This window comes from Equus quagga, chromosome 11, assembly GCF_021613505.1.
Source record: "Equus quagga isolate Etosha38 chromosome 11, UCLA_HA_Equagga_1.0, whole genome shotgun sequence".
Classification (NCBI taxonomy): domain Eukaryota; kingdom Metazoa; phylum Chordata; class Mammalia; order Perissodactyla; family Equidae; genus Equus; species Equus quagga.
Genome location: NC_060277.1, coordinates 101,149,232 through 101,166,951, shown reverse-complemented (window position 1 = coordinate 101,166,951; position 17,720 = coordinate 101,149,232). Strand labels below are relative to the sequence as shown.

The 17,720-nt window shown below is 49.2% G+C and overlaps 1 protein-coding gene across 4 annotated transcripts in view; it reads left to right on the top strand.

Annotated features, from left to right (window-relative positions):
- ERN1 (endoplasmic reticulum to nucleus signaling 1) overlaps positions 1-12,978 on the top strand; it is an 81,551-nt gene extending 68,573 nt beyond the window's left edge. For all 4 annotated transcript variants that reach the window (XM_046675229.1, XM_046675230.1, XM_046675228.1 and 1 more), the window contains exons 18-22: positions 2,936-3,083; positions 4,592-4,719; positions 6,839-6,962; positions 7,386-7,453; positions 8,187-12,978. In XM_046675229.1, the coding sequence (XP_046531185.1) occupies positions 2,936-3,083; positions 4,592-4,719; positions 6,839-6,962; positions 7,386-7,453; positions 8,187-8,399 (681 nt within the window). In that variant the 3' untranslated portion in view covers positions 8,400-12,978. The remainder of the gene's footprint in view (positions 1-2,935; positions 3,084-4,591; positions 4,720-6,838; positions 6,963-7,385; positions 7,454-8,186) is intronic.
- Positions 12,979-17,720: the final 4,742 nt, after the last annotated feature.

Below are 17,720 nucleotides of genomic sequence, written 5' to 3'. Positions count from 1 at the left end.
CTTCCTAAGCACCGCACCATTATCACACCTCAACAGTCTGTGCTGTTTCCATGATAGCTAATATTCAATCCATATTCAAATTTCCCCAATTGTTCCCCAGATGTCTCTTATAGAGCTGGGTTTTGTAAGCCAAGACCCAATCAAGTATCTTTTCTTGCATTTGAGCATCTCTCTTTTCATCTACTACGGTCCTCCTACCTTTTGTGTTCTGTGATCCTGACTTTTCGAAGAGTGCAGGCACTTCTCTGTAGCATGCGCCATTCAGGACTTGCTCTCTCGTTTCCTTATGATGGTGTTTGACTTGCCTCTCTGTTCCTTGTATTTCCTGTAGACCTAGAACTAGGTGTGAAGGCTCAATTAGATTCAAGTTTATTGTTTTTGGCAAGAACAGTCACAAGACACAGCGTTAGGAAGCATGAGGTGGCAGGTTGTACCGTTATTATTGTACCCCATGAGAGATGCTACCTTGGCTCACCTGGCACAGCTGGTGACCCCTGATCTCTGCACCACGAAAGGTACTTTTCCCCCTTTGTTGTTAGCACTGCATGGGATGATACTTTGGCGCAGTGAGAATCTCCTGGTAACCAACAGTCATTCACCTGATGGTTCAGCATCCATTGACAATCCTTACCTGACTCACTTAACTCAGTGGAAATTCTTCTGCGTTTATTAGCTGACATTTTTCTGTAAAGAAGAGCTTTATTTGTAGCCCTTATTCTCTTTTTTCTTTTATTTTTTCACCCTTACTCCTTTTGATACTCAAATTGTCCCAGATTTGGCCAATGGGAGCCCTTCAGGCTGGCTTCTGCCCCCTTTTGCTAAGAGCCCATGTGTGTTCGAGCACCTTGCTTTCTAGCACAAGGCATTAGAGGATTACCTTGCACTTCCTTGATCCAAACCCAGCTGGGATGAGCCATCATAAAATAGATTAGATCCAGTAGAGCCCTCTTGCCCAATTCTACATACCTTAAACATCTTATTTTAACTTAAAGCAAGTAATGTAATTCTTTTTTTGTTAATTGGCATCTGAGCTAACATCTGTTGCCAATCTTCTTTTTTTTCTTCTTCTTCTCCCCAGAGCACCCCCAGTACATAGCTGTATATTCTAATTGTGGGTCCTTCTAGTTGTGCTGTGTGGGCTGCTGCCTCAGCATGGCTTGGTGAGCGGTCCCATGTCTGCATCCAGCATCCAAACCGGCAAAACCCCGGGCCGCCAAAGTGGAATGCGCGAACCCAACCACTCAGCCACAGGGCCGAGTAATGTAATTCTTTAAGTAATGGAAATCTTTTGATGTAGGTCAATGTCTTTTCTTCGAATTTGGGTCCAACTGAATGGAGGTGATCACTTTCCCTCTTGCATGAAGCACATTCACATGCCACGTCTATGACTTCTAGATTGAGACTTGGACGTTTCCAACCCTTCTAAGCAAATTGAGAGCAGAATCCTAGCTTTTAACTATTTATGTCCCAGTCCCTTGCAGTTGAGTCTCCCACATCTAATTTCACAGCAGTTTTTGTAGCCGCTCCATTTTATCGAGTCTTTCCAAAGATTCAGCTTACCTCAAACTTGCTGGCACGTATATTTTATCAGTTTATGGAATATTTAAATTACAAGAACGAGGGGCAGTAATAAGTTAGGGAAAGAACATACCTGAGCACAGAGATAAGCTAGTGGGAGCAGAAGGAGCCAGGCAGGCAGGATAAGAGCTCCCAGCTTCAGCAGTGAGTGTGCTGGGGACGTCAGGAAGTGCAGGCTGCAGAAAACGGGATGCATTAATGACACACTGAGTAGGTGAGTGGTGGCAGTCAGGTAAGAACTTCAGCTATGGTGGATTGCTCCTCTTTTCCTGGATCTGTCACCCACCTAAGGAAAATTCTAGTAAGGTAAGATAAAGGTGATTGGGCATTGGAATTAGAAGACCTGAGTCTTGTCCTGGTTTGTCACTGTCCAGCAGTGACCCTGGGCTTGTCATTGAATATTTCTGCCTGTGTCTTCATCTGGGAATGACGACATTAGCTCTGCTTGCCTCACACAGCTGTTGTGAGGCCGATGGACTGTACAGTATTGTTAAGGTGTGTTTCTCTAGCGTGGAAGGCGACGAGCTCCTGGCTCCCTCTCACTAGATCCTCACGTCGTCCAGTGGAGAATCTAAGAGGTGGAGCCTAGCAAGAGGGCCCCAAGCCGTGTTTGGGACCACACCAGTGTTACACTCCAAGTAGCACAAGCTAGAAATCACACACGCACATTCCCTAAAGAGAAGCTCAGCCCTAGACACTGAATGATTTCACAGGATAGGTGAGAGGAGTATCACGTAACAGGAGAGCCTTCACTGGAAACTTGTCAAATAATTTCTTTGTGGGGCTGTTCTTGAACCCAGAGCTGTTTGATTCATTTATTAACAAAGTTTTGAGACCTACTATGTGTGGGCACCATTCTAGGCCCCTTGGGACTACAGCAGGGAAGCAATGCACAAAAATCCCTGCCTACGAGGACACGCATGCTGGTTGGGTAAAGAATAACTGATGGCCAGCAGGGGGCTTCCTATGGGCTGGGCGCTGGTTTAAGGAACCATTTTCACATATTAACGCATTTAATGTTCACAACACCCTATGAGGAACATACTGTTGTTATCCGCATTTTACATTCGAAGACCCCAAGACACAGAGCAGTCAGGGGGCTTCCAGCTGGCAAGTGGCAGAGCCAGTGTCCCAGGCAGTCATCTCCGGAGCCTGTATTCTCCATATGACCACAGACACTCGTGCAGCACCTGCAGGCTGCGCAGCACTGCTCTGAGCAATCCCGTACGTTAGCTGGTTCTCCCAGGACACCATCGAGGTGGAAGCAGCAGCAGCAACGCTCCTCTCCTCCCTGGCTGCCGGGTGAGAATGAGGATCCTGCCCCGGAAGGCCTCTCACGCCTCATGTTTCTTTTCAGACCTACACCGTGGACATCTTCTCTGCTGGCTGTGTCTTTTACTACGTGATATCTGAGGGCAGCCACCCTTTTGGCAAGTCCCTGCAGAGGCAGGCCAACATCCTCCTGGGTGCCTACACCCTTGACTGCTTACACCCCGAGAAGCACGGTGAGTGAGCAGCAGGACGGGAGGGGTCAGGCACAACTCCTCCACTGCCCAAGTGGCCCCCCTGGACTGGGGTTGTGCTGGCTTTGCACTCCCAGAGGCCCTTCTTTCCAGCTGCTCACCTGTGGGCCTCAGTGAATTGAGGACTCATTCCAGAGCTGGTGGAGGGCTGAGTCGGTTATCCTTGGGGCACCTCCTTCTAAAGCCAAGAAGCTCTGAGGTTCCTTCAGGTCACCAAGTTACCTGTTTGACCTGGGCAAAGGCCCCTTAGGGGACCTCTGTTTTCCAGCTTGTGACTTGTGAGGGTTAAATAATCTGAGGTCCCTTCCTACACTGACATTTGGGAAGATAGATAGTCCATGCTCAGTGAACTAGACTCTCTCGTTTGCAGGCCACTGGTCAGCAGATGTGGCCTGGGCTGGAGATAGACAAGCTTGGTTCTAACTCTCCTGGCGTGGGTGCAACAAGTCTTTCTCCCTGACTTCAGGGTCTCTTGCATTATAATTGGCCTATGACGCCCCAGTGCCACCTTTTTAAAAAATTAAAACTAGGGCCAGCCCCAGTGGCCTAGTGGTTAAGTTCAGCAGCACTGCTTCGATGGCCCACTTCGGTTCCCAGGCACGGACCTACACCACTTGTCTATTGGTGGCCATGCTTTGGTGGTGGCTCACATACAAAAAGAGGAAGATTGGCAGCAGATGTTAGCTCAGGGCAAATCTTCCCCAGCAAAAATAAATACATAAATAGAACTAACTTATTGTTTTACTTATGGATGATTTTCCTTATTCCCTGTAGAAAAAACAGATTAGCATAAAGGCCCATAATTCCATTATACAGTGATGAGTGACTGCTCTTAATATTTTTGTATATATTATTCCAGTCATCCCTCTGAGACATGTATGCATGTTTTTATTAAAAATGAGATTAAAGGGGCTGACCAAGTGGTTAAGTTCACATGCTCCACTTTGGCCGCCCAGGGTTTCATGAGTTCAAATCCTGGGTGTGGACATGGCACCGCTCATCAAGCTATGTTGAGGTGGCATCCCACGTACCACAACTAGAAGGACCCACAACTAAAATATATACAACTATGTACTGGGGGGCTTTGGGGAGAAAAAGGAAAAATAAAATCTTTAAAAAAAAATGGGATTAAATAATACATGCTGTTTTGCAACACGCTCATTTTTTAACTTCATCTTGAATCTTTCTCCATGTCAATCTGCATTCAGCCATGGCGTCATTTTAATGGCTCACAGTGCAGTATATGGAGGCACAGCAGTGTTACCTGGGCCTCTGATATTGGGTGTTTCCAATCGTTCCTTTTCACAAACCAGGCGTTGAGGACTCTCCTTATTAGCCAGAGTTTTGTGCAAGTTCTTAATCATGTTATTGGAATGGATTCCTGTCAGTGGTCTCTTGAGTCAAGGGCGTGCCGATTGTTAGGGTATTTGGTGTTTCACTGTGGCTTGAGGCTGTTGGTAGAGTTGCTTGTGTATGTTCCTCCTTTGTAGAAGATGTCATTGCCCGAGAATTAATAGAGAAGATGATTGCAATGGATCCTCAGAAGCGCCCCTCAGCGAAGCATGTGCTGAAACACCCGTTCTTCTGGAGCCTAGAAAAGCAGCTCCAGTTCTTTCAGGTAAAGACGTTTGTTTTCTTTATCAAAAATCTTTATTTAGTTCTTTCCAGAGTTTGAAAATATAGCAAAGGACAAAGAATAAAACAAATGACTCATAATCGCATAACTGAGAGATAACCATGTTTAATATATTTTCTTCATATACATAAAAGAGTGATTAGGATCAAACTGTATTTAGTTTTGTAATCTGCTTTTATTTTATGTTTTGCTATACATAATATTTTAACTATTTTTTCATGTTAAAGTTTGAGAATTTTAATGACTGTAGTATTCTATCATATGAATGTGCCATAATTTTAAAACTTTGTTAATAGGAACTTTCAAACATATACAAAAGTAGAGGGAATACTATAATGAACTCCCATTTGCCCGTCAGCCAGCTTCAACAATTATTAACTCAATCTCTGCCCTCTCTCCACCCCTCCCTACCTCAGATTATTTTAAAGCAAATCCCAGGCATCGTATAATTCCATAAATTTAAACGTTTCCTTATATTGGATTTTTTTTCTCTCATCTTTTACTCAGTCATTCCCCAGATCTCTTTTTGCTTAAGATAGATTCTGAGAAGTTAAATTATAGGATCAAGGCATATGAACTCCTTTAGTGGTTTAACTGTTTTAAGACTCCGTGACATTGCCAGGTGGCTTTGTGGAAAGGTGATGTGTTTCTCAAAGTCTTCCCTGGGGTGAGCTCGGCATGACTCACCCGGATGCCTGCTACCAGCACACCCACTCTGAAAGCAGGCATGCGGCGGCTGTGCTTTTTTCCCTCCTGGGTCTGGGCCTGCGTGGAGTTGATAAGCACCGTGATCTGGAAGTGACTGTCACACTGTCCTGGAGCCTGACGGGAGCTGGCTGTGGTGAAGCCCCCAGAATGCAAGCTCCTTGAGAGCAGGAGTGATTGATTGCTGGGCTCACTGCTGTGTCCTCACCACCCGGGACACTGCCTGGCACACGCAGATGCTTAGTAACTATTTGGATGGGTTGGGAGGGGGAGGGTTTAATGCCATTTTCCGTGGCAGTAGTGGGTATGTGTAACATCAGGTTGATCACTGTGTTCCACAGGACATAACATTAAAATACTGAGGTCACATGTCTTCAAGGGACTTCTGGAAAGTAGCCAGGTCACTTTGATGAAGACAAAATGTAAAACAGGAATAAAGCTCAAATGAGACCTTCACCCCACCGTGGGTTAGGGTTTAAACTCATGGTATTTCCAAGTCGTATGTCTTGCAAACACAGCTGGCTTACATGTTATCAACTAACTGTAAGGGCTCTGCAGCACAGAGCCATGTGGCCCCAGTGTCCCCGAGTTGACAGTCTAATCCCTCCAAGGCTGTCCTCTAGCAACTGCAAGTTAGAGGGTCAGCCAGTCTGCCTTCATCTTCATCAAAGAAAGAAAAGACTATATGGGTCTTAGAAGCCTGCTCAGCATTAGCGCACGGGGGCTCGTCACTCTGTTCCCTCAGCCGTTGATGGACCTGTCTTACGGGTGGGGGCCAGTCTCAGGGGGCGTATGTTCAAGCGTCAAACACAGAGCAGGGTTTGAATCCAGGGCGGGGCCTCCGGAGCCCACACTCTTGTCCCCAGGTTTCCTCCTCCAAAGAAGGCTTGGCTTCATCTGTCTTTTCTAATGTTGAGTGAGGAGTGACGACCCTTCACCAGTTATGGATGTTTCACTGGGTAGACAAAAAGCACGGGATGCACATCCAAATTGGGCTTTTTTTGGTTCATTGATGAATATAGTTTGCACATATGGTTCTATGTGGAATGTAGTGTGCATGCGTGTGTGTGTGTGTGAAAAATAGGCGAGGTGTTCAGGGTCTGTGGACAGGTGTGTATCTGTGACGCTTCTCTCTGCTGTGGAGACAGTCTTTGTGGGCCTCTTCCCGGTGAGCAACAGACACGCCGCTCACAGGGAAGAAGTTAATGGATTGGGCTGGGCAGTGAGGCAGAGCCCTTCTGGCCAGCTCTGAGGCAGGCTTCAGCCTGGCCCTGAGAGGGCCGTCAGTCTCTACGACTCAGGTAGCAGTGACCACTCTGTTGCCTAGCGTGTTGATCCTCTAGCGCTCGGCTTCTCTGCACGCTCAGCAGCATCCGTTGCCTTGTTTCCCTCCCAGGACGTCAGTGACCGGATAGAAAAGGAATCCCTGGACGGCCCGATAGTGAAGCAGCTGGAGAGAGGTGGGAGAGCTGTGGTGAAGATGGACTGGAAGGAGAACATCACTGTCCCCCTCCAGACGGGTGAGCATGCTGAAGCCCCTGGGAGCAAACGCTGGCAGAAACGTTTCTAAGAAGCAAACGCGGAAATGGAAACTTGAGGCTGTTGGGGCTCCATATACCACTTCTGGGGTTGAGGCTTTCTGTGGGTGTGTCCTCTGTGGTTTGGATACAGAATTACCCTGAGGTGTATTTCACTTTCTTCTCTTAGAGTGACAGGTTAGTGATGGGTGTCGTGCTCTCAGTGGTTATTTCTGATCTGGGTACAGTCAGGAGGTGGCATTCAGACTAATGTGGCCCTCACTCTTAGTTGGGGAACATGCTCCCCCAAACCACAAGTGTAGAGTTATGTTGCACTTCAGTCTGATTGCCTAATCCCCAGGAGCCCCAGGAATTGTTTTCTTTTGAAATGTATTTGTTACATTGCATTCCTTGTTTTTTTCCTAGATCTGCGTAAATTCAGAACCTATAAAGGTGGCTCCGTCAGGGATCTCCTCCGAGCCATGAGAAATAAGGTAAGGGTTGTGAATCCTGTGTGGGGCCAGGTGGCAGCAACACAGCCACCCTGCTCAAGTCCCTTCTCTGTGGGTCCTTTCGTCCATACTGGAATTCTGACCTGTCAGAGGCTGGGAGGCCTTAGCCAGACTTGACACATTAGAGGCCGTTTCTTCCTTTAAGTGGGTTTTCTCTTCAGGGACATTGAGGTGAGGAGTTTTGCTCTGGGAAGCCGGCTCTCTGCTGCCAGCACCCATTGTGGTCTTTGCTGACTTGTTCGGTGCCCTCTACCTGCCTGATACAGCCCTGTATGAACTCCCTCTGACAGGGACCCTCTGGCCCCTTCCCTCAGGGGGCCTGGCCTCCAGGGCCTCCGAGCAGGGGCCTGGGGGTGCCCTTGGTCTGTGCTGGTCACCGAGCAGCCCTCAAACAGGGTCCGGGCACAGACAAGGCCTCCAAGCCTGTCAGGACAGACACTTCAGTCCCAGGTGACTTTATTCCACTTGAGGCTGCCAGGAATCTTGCTAGGCCCTGGGTGCGGGAGCCCACTCTGGCTGTGAAGCTCCTCCTTGCTCCCTTGCTCAGCTCCCAGGCCTCCTCCCAAAGGGAGGCCCTGTAAGCATTTTTCCCTTTTCTTTACAGAGAACCAACTAACATTCTGTCGTCCTTGAATAATAGAAGGATCTTTTACCAGCGTTTCACAGGCTTTCTAAGTGCTAACCCTCTGTGTGTGTGTGTCCGCCCTGTTTGCAGAAGCACCACTACCGGGAGCTGCCTGTGGAGGTGCGGGAGACGCTGGGCTCCCTGCCCGACGACTTCGTGCGCTACTTCACCTCGCGCTTCCCCCACCTCCTCTCACACACCTACCGGGCCATGGAGCTGTGCCGCCAGGAGAGACTCTTCCAGCCCTACTACTTCCACGAGCCCCCGGAGCCCCAGCCCCCAGTGACTCCAGATGCCCTCTGAGCCAGGGCAGCTTCCGTTCTGGTGGCCCCAGCTGTGACTGAGGGCTTGGTCTCTACAAGCCAGAGCCTGGTGCCTCCCGGGTTAGCAGGGAGACCAGGCTCCCAAACCAAGTGCCTTGAGCTGCCCGCTCTGCAGCCAGCAGAGGAGGATGCTGGCTCGAGGAAGTAGGAGAGGTGACCCCTCCTGACCTGCAGGGAGCTGGGAGGATGTTAGCACAAAAGCTTTACAACTAGGAGACGTCTGCAAAGGACGGCCTATCCCAGAGGCAGTGAAAGGAGCACCCTCCGCCTTGTCTTGGATAAAACGGCTTTAGACTTAATGTTTCTTTTTAAACTTCCCGTTCGATGTCAGCCTGTGGGCCTTTAAGGAAGAGAGAAGAGGGAATGCTCAGTTTTGCATACATGCTGGGACCAGGAGCATCTCTCCCGTTGACTAGCTAGGCTGCAAGGCACTAAGCGCAGCCTCTGCCAGGAGTGGGGCTCAGGAGGTCAGGGTGCCAAGGAGGAGGAAGATGTTCAGAGGGTGTTGTCCTTGGGCATCGACGATGCCTTGCTGATCACAGATGCCCCCAGAGTTTCCCAGGTCACTGCAACCAGTGTTTCCTTAGGGGCAGTGAAGAGCCATGAGCCGGGGGCGCAGTGTTGGGACAGGTCAGCATGCCACCGGAAGGTGAGGCCAGGTCTGCAGCGAAGACCTGAACGAAGAACGTCTGAAGACGAAGAGGACACTGTTCTGAGGCAGCTGCCGCCCAGTGCCCCAGTGGCCTGAATGGTGGCCTTTGGTGGATTTGTTCCCTGGGCCACTTGGGGATTTTTATGAGCGTTTGGGGACAAGAGGTGATAAGTTCCCTGGCCATCAGGAAGAGCCGCTGAGACCCAGACAGGGACACGCCTTCAGGACTGGAGGGGAGCGGGCTGAATGGGACACGCGGCCACCCTGGGAGAGCCCTGGGCCAGCGGGTAGGGGATAAGGCTCCTCTGTCCCTGGGGCCAGCAAGGTGGGCCAGGGCTTGGAAGCCGAGGCCAGGGTCACCACATGCTTCGTAGGCAGGCTTTTATGTTTTTCTTGGCAGGTTTTAATGACTTTATATTTTGATCATTCTGTAGAATGCTACATTAGCGTAAGTAAGCTAAACTTGAAGCTTACTGATGAAGAAGAAATGCAAGACAATAATACATCTTCTATTTTTTGTGGTACCAAAAGTCCCCATCCCCCCGAGAAAGAATGTTCATGTTTAGAACATTCTCTAATGCTGAAGAGTAAAACGTTACAGTAACACTATGTACATGTATTAAACAATTTCAAGGTAATATTCTCTTAAATTATGGCAATAGCAGGTCATTTTTCCCCCTAAAACTAATATAATTTTTAACTTTAGTTCCAGTAAAAAATTCTTGTCGTTTCTGCACCGAGAGCCTTAGGGGTTATGCAGTCAGGGTGCCCCGGAAGGAAGCGTCTTCTCTGCGCTCTCCCCAGCCGGGTGAGCGGTCACTGCGCCTCAGTCCCGGGGAACTCGGAGACTCCACTCAGCAGTTGTGTGGTTGGCTTTTACGAATGGTCAGAGAAATCACTGTTTCTTCTTCTCGTGAGATGTTCTCTGCTGGGGTGTGTGTGGGGGCTGCTCCCCGAACGCTCTCGTTCTGCCTGTGTGCAGCCCAGTCCCCTTCCTTTCATAATGCCTAAGTAACTTTTATTTTCTTGAATGAATGGCCTATGTCTTTAAACCTCAGTTACCTCATTTAGACCCAGGAACCCTGGTGCCCTTGGTTGGCATCGTGGTGTCTTTTCCCATGCTCTCCGTTTTTTAGGAACTCGGCCCCAGTGTTCCTGTCCCCACTCTGATGCGCCGTGCCTGTGTCCCCTCACGCGCCTTCTCCTCCAGCTCTGCGGGCTGCTTGGCCGCACAGCCTGCGTGGGGAGCCCGAGAGAGGTGGAGAAGATGGCACGAGTGGTTTAATGGGACTGTCAGCTTTCCGTGCGGCCAGGGGGACTGCTGCCTCACCTGGTTCTCGTGCTGAATGTTCTCTTTTGGGGAGGAGCCAGGTCATTTCTAGCTTCCCAGTATTTGTGACATCTCTGTTTTGGCCCAACTTGCTTCTGGGCCAACTTTTTAAAAACACGCTTTCAGCTTATCGTATTTGTTTCTAACTACCCAACTTTCTCAAACTCATCTATTCGACATATTTTTATCCAAGCAGTTACCATAGGAGCCAGGCAGGATACCGAGTGCCAGGGTCACAGAAGTGAACAAGATAGCAAACATCTGCTTTCCTCAGAGCTTACGGGGAGAGCGACAACAGGACGTAAGTGTCAGTGCCACAAAGAACATCCAGGGGATGGGGCAAGGTGTGCATTTGGGGTTTGCGCCTCTTCTGTCTTAAAGCTGCCCGTGTCCCAGCACCCCTCAGGTCTGGTCAACTTGTCTTCTGTCCATCTTCTCTCTGTCACCTTTAGGAACCCAGTCACTAGTCCGTCCTTCACTGGTTTGAAGAGGTCACACGTGGGCACTTGTCATGAAAACACTTTGGGCGTCATCTGGTTTATCTGTCCTGTTCTCATCTCTCAAATTCTGGTTTCCTGTTGTGCTTGGCACCGTGGGAAGGTGTCTTTCTTTAGAACAGGGTTCTGCAGTCTTGTGCATCCTCTGGCAGCTGAGCAGTTTGATATTTAGTACAATTCCTGGAAGGCTGTTTAACTTTTTAAACGTACGCTATCTTCGTTTTTAAGACAGAATTTAGTCGCATCTGTTAGGAGTCCCAAGGATGCTGCAATTTATTTAAATCTTGTATTGAATCTGTCTTTGGCATGCCTTTCCAGAATTTCTCTTGCTGCTTCTTGAGTCTTTATAACTTCAGTTTGTCAAGAGCTCCGCACATCACTGGGCACCAGAGCATTTGCACTTGGGGAACCATTGGTGTTACTTGCTAAGTCAGTAACCATCTAGTGGCTGACATATAAAATCCTGGGTGCAAAGATGTGATTCCCACCCCCCGCCCCCAGCCCGTGTAGTAGTCGTCGTAGGGTCTTTCCAGGGAGATATCACTCTGATCTCCTACACGTTATATTGAAGGACCCGCAGGTTGGTGGGTTCAGCACAGTATTTTCTTCCCACCGACTCTAGAAGGAAGGCTCTGAGCAGAGTTAAGCCTGGGCCTTTTGGTAAGGTTTTGTGTGAATGCGCTTCATTTATCGTTGCAGTTCCTTCTCGCTGCGCCAGAAGAGATGAATTACTTGCTGATCTGGCCTCTCTCGCAGGTGTGGGCCCTTTGGGTTGTAGGGCTTTCTCTCAGCTGCTGCCCTCTCAGAAGCTGTGCTCTGGCCGGGTTTGGCTTTCCCACCGCAGTTCCCCTTCTCCATCTCTGTTCATTGGGTTCTCAGCCTTGAGATCCTCGCGGGAGGTGGGCTGGTTCTGCTTCCTGCAGCCTCCTCTGCCGGAGGGGCTGGGAGAGAAAGCACAGCACGTATGTGAAGAGCCTCTTTCAATTCTTTTTAGCTTCCTCTCCACCCATTTAGTTTCTGAAATCTCTTTTCTTCGTATTTCCCAGTTTTTTTACCTTGGCCGTTCCTTCCCCATCCTGGAATAGTCATTTTAGTTGAATGTGGCCTGGCATCAGCATTTCCTGAAGAAGGTCATCAGGTGTCCTATACAGATGAGCAAAAATTCCACCTTCCAGGGTTGGACCATTATCTTTTAAGCTGAAGTGTCTAATCTTCCTGTACTTTGTTTTCTTTATGAAACAGTGATTTCCCATGAGAAACTCTGGTTCTAAATTTTTATACTGGCACTTAAGTCCTTTCCGTATTCTTTGGAAAACCACAAGGAATCTGCAATGAGCCTCCCACTGGAACAGCCTTAAGCAACACTTCCAGCCAAAGTCCCCACCCATCGCCTTCCCCTGTGTCTGTGTGTGTTCGGCGGGTACAGTATTCCTTTGCAGTCTCCCAGAAGCTGTGACGGGGGAGTCCCCACTTACCTAGAAAGCATTACTGGTCAACTATGTGGCATTCTCAGATGCAAACCTTATCTAGTGTTCTTTTTGCAATGACCTATTTATTTAACCTATTTATATTTATTTAATTTTTACTCTGAAGTGTCTCCAGTTACAATTGCACTTGCTTAAGGCACATCAGACTTGTTTTGGACAACACCCCTGACCATTTTAAAACTGGAAAAGGAAAAGTTATACTGTATCCTTCCACGGGATGGATGCCTTATAGTAGTTTTGTCATTAAAGGGTGATTAATTTGGTCGGGGTAAAAATGTTAATTTTTAAGTGATCTTATAAAAAATTCTGTGCCGTTGTGTCTTCTCTGTGGACGGTTAATTGTTTAATGGATACGTGTTAATTGTGTGATACAATCCTCTTTATGGAACCTAAAATCTTCTTTTTAGCTTTATATTTTATAAACTGCCAGATTGTACAGTTTTTATGTGTATTTTTAAAGCTTGATGATGTAAGGGTAATTAAGTTAAACGGCCTATTTTTGTACCTCCTGTACAGTTTTATAATTCTGCTGATTGATGATGGCGTCTTATGTGAGCCAACCACAAATAAAGTAGTTTTAGATTTGGAAGCCAGCTTCATCTTCTTAAAGACTTGACCACCACTCTCAGACCAGGGGTCGTTCTCACCTGTCTTCCGGGGTAGGGGTCTGGATGGTGAGGGTAAGCAGGTGGCTCAGCGGGTGGGAGGATGGGCGGGGGGTGCAGTTGCCTGTTGTGTCCACAGCAGGGTCCAGGGGTCTGGAACGTCTTCCACAGGTGGCTCTGGGAAAAGATTCTTTGAAACACCGCAAGAAGTCCCCCAAAGTGTTGATTAGGGCTCAATTCCAGGAAGGTGGCCAGGTTGGGACAGACATACCTCATGGTGAGAATTAGGTTCCAGCAGAGTTTGGGGCATGTGTACAGTGAATAGGATACTGGACCAAGACATATACACGGGGAGAAAAACCGTAAGGTAACTCAACCAACACAGCAATGGGAAAGCCATGACCTGAGTGTGTCAGAAGCACGTACTATGTCCACTCACACACCAAGGAGTGCAGCCAGCGCCAGCCAATGGGATTTTAGGATCCTGCCAACGTTCTGTCTCCTTCCCCTGCCGCATCCTCTGGTGAAATCAGAGGAGGCTTCACTTTCTCTTGCACCACCAGGCAGGGGCCACTCACGAAGCACCAAGACCGGCTGCTTCTGCTCCGCCTACTGCCATCCCATCCCCCCGCCTCATTGGATACCAGGACTGTCCCTGCAAACCATGGGCACACCCTCCCTCTGAAGCACTGGGTCTTGGAGGCAGCCAAATCCAAGGGAGCACGAGGGACTTCAGTACGCTCTGGCACCTGCTTACTGCCTCCAGTCACTTGACGTGGCAGCAGGGACAGCTCTTGGATTCCCTGCAGAGCTCTGTGCCAGGGCTGGGGCCACATCTTGAATTGGCCCAGACCAGGGAGGGAGGCAGCTGGCAGCATCCTTAGCTCCTCTGAGAACAGAGAGAGGTGCGGGTCCTCAGGAGGGACGCCAGCAGGTGGTTGAGATGCTGGCACAGCCAGGGCTGTGGTTTGGAGCACTGAGGCAGGGTTTGTCGCTTTGCACACTGAGTCAGTGTTGGGCTGCAAAGAGGGTGCTTTTTTCTGAGTGTTTGATATATTTCCTTAAATAAATGTTCATGTATACACAACTGTATTCCATGAGTGAGTATACCTATTTGCACTATTTTTGTCCCATTTGTTCTAGATGCGTGCCTTAGCTGCCACAGATAACAGCCAGCATAACAGTTAGCCCCACCTGTCTTTCCTTCCCACTGGGCCAGGCACTGTGCTGCGGTATCCTGTGTCTTGATCAAACATTGGCCTCATTCCTCTCTCCCTGCAGACCAGTATTTCCTTCAAGATCGAAAACATTTAACATCCTTCACTTCAGTGCGAGACTGACCAGACCCTTTGCCAAGGTCAAAAATAAGATCATGAGCCCATGTCTGGTCCAGTCAACTGGGGGCAGAGGAGCAGGGCTGACATGAACATGGCAGCCCCTGGGAAACCATATTGAAAGATGGCAGGGGTCGGAGGGGGCAGTCCAGAAACAAGAGGGGCGGGGCTGACAAGACAACAATTGAATGAACTTGGCCTCTGAGGGTTGGCCGTGAGCCCAGCAAGTGTCCTTCCCTCCCTCTCCCTGTGCTTCTCCGAGTCCAACTTCCCCTTCCCAGCCCAGCTCAGTGATTTGGATGAAGCCACAGAAGAGTGCTCATCAGGTTTGCCTGCAGGCAACCCAAAGCTGGAAAGAGTGACTAATCACCAACGTGATTCATGACCCAATCAAGATTCCAGAAGATACTGAGAAACTGAAAAGCTGAGCCTAAACTCAAAGGATGATGGGAAGTCCTGCCTTGACATTAATGATGGGGTTGGAAGGGGAGGGCAGGGTCCTGAAGGGCTTTTAAAGAGGCGAGAGGACAGGGGCTGGCCCGGTGGCGCAGCGGTTAAGTGTGCATGTTCTGCTTCAGCGGCACAGGGTGTGCCAGTTCAGATCCCGGGTGCGGACATGGCACCGCTTGGCAAGCCATGCTGAGTTGGCATCCCACATATAAAGTAGGGGAAGATGGGCATGGCTGTGAGCTCAGGGCCAGTCTTCCTCAGCAAAAAGAGGAAGATTGGCAGCAGATGTTAGCTCAGGGCTAATCTTCCTCAAAAAGAAAAAAAAAGAGATGAGAGGAGTTTGGCCTAGAGAGAGTGGGAGCAGTTGGGTCCTCAGACATCTGTCATGTGATGAGGAACTGGCTTTGCTGTCTTGATTCAGGGGGTTTAAGCTGGTATTGAGGGAGCAGGGTCCAGGACAGCACATCCCAGGTCCAGAGGGAAGGGCTGCCTGACAGCTTGAGCTGCCCAGTAGCGCCAAAGGAGGCTTTGCGAGGAAGTATCTGTAGGTCTCTGGAGGAATCCAACAGAGGGGAGGAGCCTCATCCTGAACAGACTAGAAAGAAATTCTTCCTTGGGTCGGAGGTTGGACTCGTGTCCCTTCCAAATAAGCATTTATGATCAAGGCCCATGATAAGTTCCCCGTGATAAGTTCCTGGAAAAGGGCGGCCTGAGCAGGAGGTGGGGGGGAGGGGTGGGTGTGTCACAGGAATTGGGAGCTAGGCACCCTGAAGAGCTCTTCCAGGCCAGGTGGGGGTGGGGTGTCAGTTCTGCAGGATCTGCCAGAGGACGTCTCATGTTCCAGACACACAGGCACTGAGAGGTGGCGATACAAGGTGGGAAAACCAAGGGCCACGGTTGACTCATTTAGGACAATTTCCCAAAATTTGCACCTCAGAATACTAGCTCCAAGGGATATTAAACTCAGAAAAAAGGGCTAAAAGACCAAATAAATTTAGGAAATGCTGGATTAAATAAAGGTTTCATATTTACAGCAATACCATTCAGAGGCCTTTCATATGCTAACATGATGTTCTCCAAGAGGGGACGTACACTGACCCAATCATTGCCTTTAATTTAAGAAAAAAGGAAGGAAGGCTGTTTGGAGGGGCAGAGATAATGCTATGTTTTCATCAAATCTTACTTCTGTCTTTCCGGATACCAAGAAGACAACATTGCCAGCCTCCCTTGAAGTTAGCTTGGGGCATGTGACTAATTCTGGCCAACTGGCTGGGAACAGAAGTAACATGTGGCACATCCAAGCCAAAGCATTTAAGAGCTGGGACCCAACCCTCTAGTTCTCTCTTCCTCTGATGTGATCGTGGAGGTCACATACTGAGGTGGCACAGAAAGGCAGCAACCTGAATCACAGAGTCCCCTTCAGGAAGGCAGCTGCCCTAAAAAGTCACCTGACTCAGAACAGACCTATCAGTAAAAACTCAGCACTTGTGTCAGGCCAGTGACATGTCTGGGTTAATTACTGCAGCCTAGCTGAGCCCATCCTGACCACGCGTCACCTAAAAAATGTCACGGGAAAGGCAGTACACTAGCCCAGAAGGGAGAAGGTCAGCGCCCAACCGCTTGTGCCTTTAGTCAGCTAAAAGGGGTGTGTCTCAGACAGTCCAAGGGGCAAAGATGAGGGAGTCTCTACCTGCAGCTCTGTCACCCCCCCCAACACAGTTAATACCCTGTTTGGCAATGACGGTTACCCGGACCGTAACTGAGCCCTGCTCGGGGTGACACCTGACGAGATGTGGGCTGACTCCAACAAGGCAGGTGGGAGAGGGCAATAGCGCATCCCCCCACTGCCTTCTTGTGGCACCAGAGGGTCTGCTGGGTTTGTGGTGGTCTTCTCCTGGGTCTTGGGATGTCCAGGTTAGCCAGGGCAGACAGGCAGAGGGCAAAGGTGGAAAGGAGATCCTCTCTCCTCAGAACAATTTTGGCGTGGTGGGGGCCAGCGGGGGACAGTAAGGGGCAGAAGGTCGACAGATGGGTAATTTATACCAGGCCCCATGAAGTGTGGAGCTGAGGGTCTGGCCTCCATTCTGGTATCTTCTGCTGCAGAGGGAAGAAACTGAGGGATAAAGGACAATGACGAAAAGAAAGAAAATAATAAAATCACGGCTACTGCTTAACAAAGCTGCTCTTCCCCTTAAAACATGGGGGCCATATTTTGCCACTAGTGGCTGGGTGGCTGTCTCAGGGGTGAGAGAGTGAGCAGAGAATGGAGAACATGTTGGTTGAAAAGGAAGCCCTCTTAGATAAGATTTGCTGTATCCAAGATAACAAAGCCCAGTGCTGTTGTTTGTATTTCTTAACGTTTTTAGGTCAGTGTTTTGCAAACTTCAGTTGTATCATAAACATGGTCTGGGGAACATACACAGACCCAGGCCACGTCCTGCTGCAACAAGCCTGGGCCTCTGCATTCTTCCAAGCAAAGATCCACAGGACCAACTTCCAGATGATTCTGACACACCCCCAAGTGTGGGAACCGTTGATCTAGGCCATCCTGCCGATTATGGAAAGGAAGCTCAGAAGATCATCACCGCTGATGCTTTGGTATGCCTTTTACCTTTTAAAAATAATTCTGCGTCAGTTTTTAAATCCAAATTTGGATGATACTGTATATATTTTTTTAAAATCCTGGTTTCCACAAGCCAGTCCCTGGGACGGAGAAAGAACTGGTCATCCATCCAATTCCGTGGCGGGAGGTTCTCTTACTGCAGCAGCGTCAGAGCGAGAGCTTGTCTCGTTTCCTTAGCCACTGGCTCCCTGAGGGAATGTGGCTAAGCCCTCAGTCAGGGGGCCCGGCACCCACTCCCACCCCGTGGCCAGTCAGTAGAGGTGTCCCGTGGAAACACAGGGATGACCCCTCGCGCTTGTCCGTGATGGCATGTCTAGGTGCGG